The 11,096-nt window shown below is 34.6% G+C and overlaps 1 protein-coding gene across 1 annotated transcript; it reads left to right on the forward strand.

Annotated features, from left to right (window-relative positions):
• Positions 1–1,496: 1,496 nt before the first annotated feature.
• On the forward strand, positions 1,497–9,276 carry LOC131936124 (uncharacterized). The gene is made up of 2 exons (XM_059293025.1): positions 1,497–1,586; positions 6,496–9,276. The coding sequence occupies exon 2, from the start codon at positions 6,500–6,502 to the stop codon at positions 8,519–8,521; it is 2,022 nt and encodes a 673-aa protein (XP_059149008.1). The 5' UTR covers positions 1,497–1,586; positions 6,496–6,499; the 3' UTR covers positions 8,522–9,276.
• Positions 9,277–11,096: the final 1,820 nt, after the last annotated feature.

Genomic DNA, 11,096 nt, shown 5'->3' on the forward strand with positions numbered 1-11,096 from the left:
ATTTTGTTTGCTTTTTTTTTAGAACATCGATATGCATTTGATATACAGATCAATTTTATTACAAAAACAAAAGTATTTTTAATACAGATAAAATTCAGTTTCCAACATTAAGAAAATATATAGATGTGTCGCTACACTTTCTGAACCTCCATCCTGCCACGTCGTTACAAGAGTCCGCACCCCACCTGAGCACCTCCTCTCCCCACCATACCATTGAGTGTATTCTCGTTTATGGAGGACCCCTTTTAAAACTTGGTCGGATGAAGCCAACTATAACTATATTTTTTTATATATATTTGAAAGTTACGACCATGTACGTCTTTTCAATTTAAAAATATCGGGTGAGTGAAAGAAAAACAATTCTTATTTTTTTATAATTTAGATTTATTACGCTATACGTGTGTGTGTGTGTGTGTGTGTGTGTGTGTGTGTGTGTGTGTGTTTAGAGGACTATATGTGCGACTATGCGTGCATTTGACTGTTTACAGGTCGACAGTTATTAATAAATGGCCACATTCACGAGTGTTTTATCGACTTGAACATTTCGAGGGGTTAAATATCTTGATTTTCGTTTGTTTTATTTAAAATATTATCGTTTGTAGAATACCCCCCCCCCTACATAGTAGATCTTTATATCTGATGTGTGAAATACTTGAGAGTACGTTGATGAAATTCAGCAATGATGAGTTAGAGCACCCGCGACCACCACTCAAGTGGTTAGGCTTAGCCACATGTAGGTCTACTTTATATCTAGCTTGGGGTGCTCTTTAAAACTAGCTTCCTTAGTGATCAAGGGGAAGACCGGAGCGTTCTGTTTCACACGAACGCGGGTGTGCTGAAGGACGCCCCTGCTGCAATTTTAACAGTTGACAAAAGTAGCACCCATTACTCGGGGCACCCAGCTGTACATTACTAACAGTGAGTAGATGGCGTCACGCTGATTTGAATAAGCCATCGACTGGGGTAGCCACCACAGTTTATAGGGTCTCTATAAAAAAAACATAGCCGCCTCTGTTCTCATCGGGGAGACAGGGCGCTCCAGACACATGATCGCTGGTGCAGTTAGACCATTAATTCAAGTAATACTGTAATAGAAATGGACCCCATGTGCTAAGATAGCCGCTGGGGAATCTGGGGTGCATAATCCACATTGAGCATGTTTAGTAGGCCTACTAATAAAATAAATGATATGGAATAACGTATGGATTGGCGTATGCATGAGAATATAAATAAACGGACGATAATATAGTGCTTGTATATAGGCCAATATAGGCCCATATATATTCATAAGCCTTTTAATGCTATGTTCATAATAACAAAAACTTTGTACTTTAAAATCATACTAAGGTTCAGTGTTTAGTATAACCCTAATAATTCTTTTTTTTTCCAAGCACAACAATAAATAGGAAAAGCCTATTTATCGGATGTTACTCAACTGACAAAAAAACATGATCTAGAATCTAAATATTAGTAATACTACTAGATCTAGATCTAGATCTAGCAGTTTAAGTTGATCTGAAAAATTTTAGGATAATTTATAATAGAACTAGATTAGATCTAGATTCTAGATCTTCGTGTAAGCCTAGGTAAAATCTAGAACCTCTTAAAATAATATAATAACTACAATAGTATTAGTATTAGTAAACTGAATATTAAAAATTATGGTAATCTATTTTTAGTATTTTAATTTTAATATTTAATCTATCGTTTTAGGTACGTAAAATCGCCCGCGACTAGATCTAGATTCTAGTAATGTACGAAAAAGTTACCTCATTGTCAAGGCTTGTTAATAGAAGTACATTGTGATATTATATTTGTGTCAAATATTATAGATCAGTGGTTCCCAACCTTTTTCGAGTGGCGACCCCCTTTTATAAAAAGTAAGTGAACCGCGACCCCCATAGAATTAAAAAGCCGAAATTAGTATGGAAATTAATAAGCACTAAAATAAGATTATCTAGTAGACTTTCAATTAGAACTACTCTTAATAACTGTTTTAATAGCATGAGTAAAATTGCATACTATTCACTAAACCTTCGTGGTTAAGTTTTTAATTAAAACAAATTTTTGTTAACTCCAACCTATGTCATTATAATTATCTTAATTTTGTTTTTAATCGAAGAATAGTGTTGAAAATATATTCTCGAAAAGTCAATCAATTTTACGTTTGGGTATGAATGGTGAATACTACACCAAAATTGTGTCTGCAGTTTTTCATCTTACTCGGAATCATTCTGCAAATCAAAGAATTCATTTTGTAATTTATCGGGAATGCTGGCAACATCAAGGGAAGAAGAGAATGAGTAATGCGTAAATGCAGATTCTTCTTTTTCAGCTCAGAGAAACAGCGATGCAGTTCGTTTTCAAGAGATTCAAGATGCCCAGAAATCGCTTCTTTCAATATTTTAATTATCCCACAATCAGATTCATCTACCACACCGCAGAGTTTCTCAAATTTACAATATTTCCAAGATTTATCTTCTTTACCGATTTAGCAGCTTTGATAAAAATTCCCTGAGATTATCATGGAAAGTTATAATATTCGTTCATTTTCCCTGAAGCTTCAGGTTAAGCTTATCTTGATGTTCGAACACATCTGCTAGGTATGATATTCTCTCCAACCACTCTTTGTCGTTTTAAGTATACCAAAAAGTATTGTTTCCTTTACACTTCCAAGAACAATTTGATTTCAGATTTCAATTCAAAAATATAATTTACAACATTTAGTTTGACAGCCAGCGTACTGTAGTGTAGAAGAGCAGAACCTCGTGATCTATATTAATGTTTTTGCTCAGTTCTTCATAAAAGAGCAACTCTTCTTTGCTATCATCCGCATGAATATAGACACAGACCAGCAACTGCGAACACGAACTCACGTCTGTTGATTTATCAACTTGAAAAGCAAACAATGGTAAAAGCTTAATTTCAATAAACATGTGTTATTTAACATTTACGTACATGCAGCGTTTGATGAGATTTTCTCCTATTGTTTTTTTTTTTTTTTTGCTTGGCATTTTCTATCGCGACTTCATTTGATGCTTGCACTAATGCTGGTGAAAACTTCCTGTTCGATCAAGTCTCTGGCGTTTCAACTAGTTTCTTACCGACGAAAGAACTCCATATATTTTTTGGTGTGTTCCGAATGACTTGACTTGTCTCAAATGACGTTTTAGTTTTGAAGATTTCATAGATTCGTGACTGAGAACAGCTTTGTACAGTGCGCTTTGTTTCTTCTCTATTACATTTCCAGTGATGTTAATGAAGCCGAATTTCAAAAATTCTTCTAAATATTTATGTTTTGTTTCAAATTACTAAGGTTTAGTGTACCAGTTGGCGACCCCCCAGAAAGACCTTCGCGACCCCCAGGGGGGTCGCGACCCCCAGGTTGGGAACCCGTGTTATAGATAAATGAATAATAAACCTAAATCAATGGGTAAATAAAAGTAAATATATCAATATATATAGTATAGGCAAGAAATTAACTTTAAACAGCAGTGTTTGCGAGCAGGATTTGCTATATAAAAAGCGGCCATCTGTAAGTTAGAGTAGCTTCCCCTGAATCTTGCGCTAGAATCTATAAGTTAACAATAAAAAAAATAAACAAGATGGCTGCTATAGTAAATGAGCATGGTTGCATCTGTTAGAAACATCGCTAGTCTTCATTTATTACTGAAAAGTTTTAACTCAGTTGTTTAAAAACATACATAAATGAAACAAGGAAACATTTTTGTATTTTTCAAACCATAAATCCTCCTCAAAATGTGAAATAATTATTAAAATTTAAGGAGTTACCTGTTTTTCACATTACTAGTCGCGGGCGATTTTACGTACTTAAAATGATAGATTACCAAAATTATTAAATTATTATTTATTATTATATATTATTATATTATATAATCATATTTTATTAGAGAAATTGATAAATTAATCACCAATGTTACTGTCAATCACTATCCTATCACTTCACGTCATTTGACATTTGTCATTTAGTTTTAGAGTTTAGTAATTAGTTAAGTTAGGTGGATCCCAACCTGAAACACCAATTCCAGAAATAGAAATCTGAAATATTGAATTGAATATTGCTTATTAGATTCTAGTTATTAGCCTATACCAGGGGTCTCCAAACTACGGCCCGCGGGCCGGATGCGGCCCGCGAGGTCATTTTGTCCGGCCCGCGACGACCTTTTTGTCCACTGAATAAATGTTTGTTGGAGGTGGCTGAGGAGCTTTGCACAGAAACGTCAAAACTATTTGAAAATGTAGCTTTGTCTGCAAATACAATTACTCGCCGTGTTGCAGACATTGGTGAAAACATTGCGACTCAAATAGCGAAAAATTCACGCGAATTTCACCATTTTTTAATTGCAATGGATGAGTCGCCGGACAGCTGTTCCACCTCTCAACTGCTTGTGTTCATTAGAGGTGTGGATAAAGACATGAACATAACACAAGAGCTGGCTTCCCTACATATAATGTATGACACTGTTACCGAAAAGGATATCTAGTCATAGATAGTTCAGAGACAAACACAAAATCGCAAGATTTACCATAATTCACATCAGCAGATTGCTAATTTTGCGAGAAAATTCTGAGCAGAGTATCTAAGAAAAGAAATAGGTGACTTCCTGATGGTAAAGGCAAGTCACAGCCATTATTGTCTGATGAAGAGTAGGTATAGAAATTGGCCTCTGCTGCAGACATAACTAGTCATTTTAATTTTCTGAAACTAAAACGGCAAGAGAGTGAAATCTAGTTTCTGATCTATACACCCACCTAAAGGCCTTTAGATACAAACTTATCATGTTTTTGGAACAAGTACAGGCTAACAACTTGACACACGTTCAGTAGTGCAAGGTCTTTACGGCTGAAGCAACCACTGAGTTCCCCACGTCATTTACATACGAGATCATTAAAGACCTACAGATGCAGCTTCAGTAGCGGTTTTCTGACTTGGATTCAAAGGCAGAAGAAGTGAGAATGTTTTCAAAGCCCATTTGAAGCAAATGCGGCCAGTTGCAAAGATGAACTGCAGCTGGAGGTCATTGAATTGCAAGCAAATGACTTCCTTAGAGACACGTTCAAAGAAGGATGGGTTTTCATACGTTTTTACACAATGAAGACTTTACTAAAATTAAAACTTTTGCATCAAAGTATCTTTCGAATTTTCGAACAACATGCTGTGTGAACAAACACTTTCAAGAATGGAATACGTGAAGAAAAATTTGAGAACAAACGTGGACCTCGGGTAATTTCTATATATTTCTATATAAATTACACTTCGTGGGGGGGGGGGGGGGGGAGGGGCGGTAGACGTTCTTCGGGGGGGGGGGGCGCCACGACCTTGAAGAGATGCCTTAAAGAAAGTCTGGCCCCCGAACTGATATTTGATAGTTAATGCGGCCCTCGGGCTGAAAAGTTTGGAGACCCCTGGCCTATACTATACAAATAAAATAAAAAATTATTAGGGCCTAGGCCTAATCGACCGTCCATCCATCCATTCATTGTGATTCATCTGAAACTAAAATTACAACAGTGTGTTAGTACTTAATATAAAATATTTAAAATAATAGTTCAACAGCACTAATCAATATTTTTTTTCTAGTTTGTTAGTACTCAGTAGGCTGACAGTAGAAAGTAGAAACTTATTATGCTAGAAGATGTCACCAATTTATTTTCTCGCATGGTACATCATGCTGCTAATTGATACAAATAGCATTTTGAACTTTGGTTCAGCCTCAGTGCTATCTAAAAATAGATATTGGGGATATTATTTAATGATCCACAATGTAGTTATTATGAATATTATTATTATAGGTCATCTATAAATGACATCACATTCCTGGGGGAGGGGTCAGATAGAATGATGTCACACTTTTGCTTTTTTACAATTAGTTGGGGAGTTGGGGGGGGGGGGGGGGAGGTGGCTGGCTTTTTGTAAGCATGTGTGGTGGTAGGGAGGAGCAGGGGGGGGGGGGGGGGGGGGGGGAAGGTAAAAATTGTAAAAAAATCAACTAATAAGCCTGATGTCATTTATAGACAACCACTAATAAACAGTATAATAAAAACTAATAAAAGCAATATTATAATAATAATGTTTAGGCGTACTATCTCAAAAAATTAGATACAAAGCCTTCAGAGTTTCTTCCAGGCATCCCCCCCCCCCCCCCCCGAACAAAAAATGAAATTTATATAATTTATATAGAAAATATATACTTTTAACAGTGTCGCAAATATTAGTAAAGATATCCAATAGGTACTAAAGTACTAAAGTGACCCACGCTTTTCTTTGTAGTAATTTAAATAGTAGTGTATAATTTATTTTCTACTTTTTAGTGCATCATTACATAAAAGCTTGTTATTAAAACGTTTTTTATGAAATTTTTTATTAATATCAAAATGATAATGTACAACTTTTAGATACAAAACTAATACTAGTGCTTAAAACCCAACCATCACAAAGCCTCTAATGTATAACTTGATCAATTTTGTTCACAGAATAATGGACAGAATGCCAGATGAAATTGTTTTGCATATATTTACTAAATTATCGTTACCTGACTTGATTTTTGGGGCACGACTGACATGTTGGCGCTGGTATCGTCTATCAAAAGATGCTTCCTTGTGGATTAATGTTGATCTGTCATCTATCAGATGTTGTCAAAATGTAGCTAAAATTCGTGCAGGTGTGAAAAACTTGTTATATGACATTCATGTTAGCTTGGAGAAGCTGATTTTTAGTAACCTTTGTGTTGATGGTGGAATTTATGAGCTATTTGGCTCATCATGGAAGCGAAAAAACAAACCAAAATTTGAAAATCTAAAATCTTTGGACTATTCATACAGTAATGTTTCTCCACGAAACTTGCGAGTGGCTCTCATAACACATCCTGATTTAGAGGAATTGCGTTTAATCTACACTAAGATTTCTTTAGCCCAGGCCATGGAAGAAGCCATTCATTTGCCAAATTTAAAGCTTTTGGTTTATCATGATTACAAATCAAGGGATTTAAGTGAAAATCCTGTCATGAATAAGTTTCATGTTATGAGTGTACCTAAGCATTGCACAAATCTTGAAGTTGTAGAATTGCATACACTTCTAGCCGATTTTGATGATGATGTTATTAACCAATTTATTAAATATTGCCCAAAATTGAGAAGATTATCACTGACCTGGTCTACAAATCTAACAGCTGACGCCTTTGCCTGTTTAAATCCAGAAACACATAATATCACTGAACTAGGATTGCTTGACAGACAAGAAACTGGACCCTATTTGGATTTCATTCTGCCCCATTTCCCTCATCTGCTTCAGCTTACTGTTAGTGGACAAAACATACATCTGGAAGATTGTATAGCTATTGGAGAGTGTTGTCCAAAGTTAAAAGAGCTTGTTTTGGAAATCGACAGTATTAGAAATGTAAGCAGTTATCATTGTAAAAATAATTCCCTGTGTGGCCTTGAGCTTCAAAAAATTGCTTCTAATTGCAAAGATTTAAGAAAACTTCATGCCCCATTCTCAGACATTGATGACGACAGCGTCATTTTTTTAACTGAACAATGTCTATTTTTAGAGGATGTAAATTTCAGTCAGTGTCATCGCCTTACTAAAGACTCAATTAATGCATTATCAAAACACTCCATTTGTTTAAGAAAATTACATTTGGTGGACAACACTATAGATCATAAGTATTTACTCAGCCTAGTGACCAAGTGCAGGTGGCTAGAGGAATTGATATTTGACAGTAAACTTGTTTCTCAACCGTTGTGCCACTCACCTCAAGCTTCCACTTCTAGTGAAAGTACTCAAAGTATGATTTTAAATGACAACATTCCATTCATAGACATGACACAGAGTGCTGATGAATACCATGCTCTATTCACTGCATTAAATACAAATAGTGAGATATCCCAGTTAAGTGAAACTGAAATGAATACTTCCTTGCTTTCACTTCCAGATACTGTTCATTCGATAAAATGGAACCACTGTCACCTGAGAAAGTTGTCTTTGAAGTACTCAATGGCTAGTGAACAATGCTTAGAGGATCTTTTCAAAGAATGTCCTGACTTGACTTGCGTTTCACTGGATGGAGCAAAAAATCTTACAAACAACTTAATCATCAGCTTGGCCAAATCTTGTCCTAATTTGCGCAATCTTAGCATTTCTCTAACCACATCTCTCAGAAACAATTGTGATTCTTACTTTGGTGATGAAGGTTTAATGGCTTTGATAAAATATTCACACAATCTTGAGATGTTAAGTTTTCTTTACAATTCTAACATATCACAAATTGGTCTCACAAACCTGTTTTTGGCTCTAGACACATCTCTGAGATCATTAATTTCTGTTAGCTTATGTGTGGGCTCTGGCTATCCTTGTAATATCTCTATTGTTAAGGAACATGGTCTCAAGTACTTAACAGAGCAGTCAAAACAACAGCTGAAAGATGCCACTACTACCACTTATGGTATTAGTTTTATGATTTTGCATTTAGACTTTCAGAAAAGAAAATATATCTGTTAGACAACCTAGTTTATTTTTAAAATGTATTTTCAACTTTGTTTTAAATCAAGTCTGAAGTTTTTATTGATTGGCATTGAATAGCAATGGTTAGGTGCTAACCACTTACCAGGTGTCAAAATATTCCTTATACTTTTTACTTATGGGTGGTCGTAGTTCTGTAATAAATGTAGCTATTATGCAACACAAAAATGCTGTCAGCTTGTTCTATTTGATGTCATAAACTTTTCCAGAGTTTATTTTTATATTGTTACCAGTTCTTTTACATACAATTACATTGTGGTTTTAAAATACATTTTTTGGCATGTTATTCGTGTTAAATGTATTAATTGCCATTTTATTTGGGGTTTTTTTTTTTAAATATTATTGTTAATTAAACATGTTCAATGTAGCTGTGTTACATTTACATTTTATTATTTTTGTAATTCTGTCAAAGCTTTTGATATGCTAAGATTGTATAATTTAGACATTCCAATATTTTGCTTTTGTGAATTGATGATTTAATAATAGAATCAGCAGTGAAATGATACATTGTTTTTTTAACTCCCCAATTGTTCTCACTACTTTTTTTCTGTATTTATTTTTATCCTAGTCAAACTTTTAAGTCTTATTTCCACTCAACCATGCATTTTTTTGGTGATTAATGTTGAAATCCTTTGCTTAAATTATAGCATTTGTTTTTTTTTTATTAAAAGATGTGATGTTTTTAAATAATATATTCATGTGATACATATTTTGACATGTTGGTTTTTATTTATTTATTGTGTTCTTCATAAATTAACTCTTTTATCAAAATTTGTCATTAAAAATTTAGCTTTGCTTAAAACTGAGATCTCTCTGTTTTACATGATAAAGCTTATTTAACTCTATTTCATAAACATCCACCCCCACCCCCCTCTCATTGGTCAATCTAGGGGGAAAATGTGCATGTGCAATTGTTTAAACCAATCATATATTTTTATAGAACCTCAGAGGCTATCTTCAAGTTGAAAAACTGAATAATCATCAGATAACATGCCATAAATTTCAGGCATATCTAAGGTGTTAAACATAATGTCAGCTACATAAAACACCAAAGCCCAATTGCAAAATTGCACCTAATTTTGATTGTTAGTTATTAATGATACAACAAACACCATTTACCATATTACTAATAGTTATAAAAACATTAGAATTAGGCATGAGTTTTAAAAGGCAACAATTTAGTTCTAATTAAAAATTTTAAACTATTTGATCAAATGTTGGATGGCATGGTCCCATGGAAGAGCAAATGACTGCTAACCCTAGTTTTATAGTTCTGATCCTCGACTAGAGTCCACCCAACTCTGATGGATACCTGACTCCAGTAAGGAAAAGTAAAGTTGGCTGGGCATAGCAGTGAGCTTACTATCATATTGTTCTTAGATCACAGAAAATTGATCAACTCTACTTATCGGCTCTTATTATTAACTGTCAAGTATGGACAGGGTTCGTACTGCTTTTTGAAAATGAAATTCCAGACTTTTTCCAGACATTTTCCAGACTTTTTTGGAAAAATTCCAGACTTTAGACAATGTGTTAGCGAATAATTTTTTTAAAATGATGCACTATTTGTACTGTCATCATAATTACTTATACTAAATTGACATTTCTTTTAGGCAATTGAGCTATATTCATAGTGAACTTTCTCTAGCCAAATTGACAGAAAATCACTTTTCTAAGTTTGCCTACTCCACCCTACCTAAAATTTAAACAATTAAAATAATTGATTAAAATGATGCACCTATTTTGTTTCCAACATTAGACTTATGTAATCTGTTCCTGATCTAATTGCTTATGTTTTCAATTAAACTATCATTAAAATGGTATTGCATAATGGTGAGAGTTAATTACTTTAAAGAATAATAATGTAATGTATTAATTTAGGTCTGCTCTTGTTACGTAGCCTAATATAGGCTACTTGTAAAAAAAAAAAAAAAAAAAAAAAAATTAAAAAAAAAAAAAAATCTTCACTGTTTGTGCTTATAGTAATAGCTGAGAAACGGTCTACAGTAAAAAAAATTGCCGGTATCCTTCCCCCCCCCCCCCACCAGACAAGGTGAAGCAGTCACTGTGAGGTCATAGTAGTCTAGACTTCAGTATGCCTGTTTAATACGTCATAACATGAACTGTGCTGTGACTTATACCCCCTCCCCCACCCTCCTTACCAAGCAGTACCAACTACGCACTTAGGTTCACGGTGAGTTCACACAAGTGACCGATGTTACAAGGAGGGGCGGGGTAGTCTAACTTTAATCGTCAGCATTTGCAAAGATTTCAAAAAAAGTTTAATGGAAGTAAATTAAAATTAAAGGGGTCATCCATTTATGACGTACACATGGAGGGGGGAAGGGGTCGGAAGATTGTGTGATTACATTCTAAAACAAACATAAAACTTGTATCTTGCGAGTAGAAAGTAAAATTAAGACGACTGTGCTGGTGTTTTAAAAACCATCACAGCGTGTAAATAAAACACGGTATTTATATCTGCCCTAACATTATTGCGAGAGCGTGTCGTCACACTTTATAAAACCCTCCTCCCCGACTTTCCGGAGTGTGA

Source organism: Physella acuta, unplaced genomic scaffold (assembly GCF_028476545.2).
Source record: "Physella acuta isolate Inbredline_101_S28 unplaced genomic scaffold, ASM2847654v3 ptg000168l, whole genome shotgun sequence".
NCBI classification, from domain to species: Eukaryota; Metazoa; Mollusca; class Gastropoda; family Physidae; genus Physella; species Physella acuta.

Excerpts from the sequence above, each read along its gene's own strand:
- LOC131936124 (XM_059293025.1), top strand. The coding sequence starts at position 6,500 with ATGGACAGAATGCCAGATGAAATTGTTTTGCATATATTTACTAAATTA.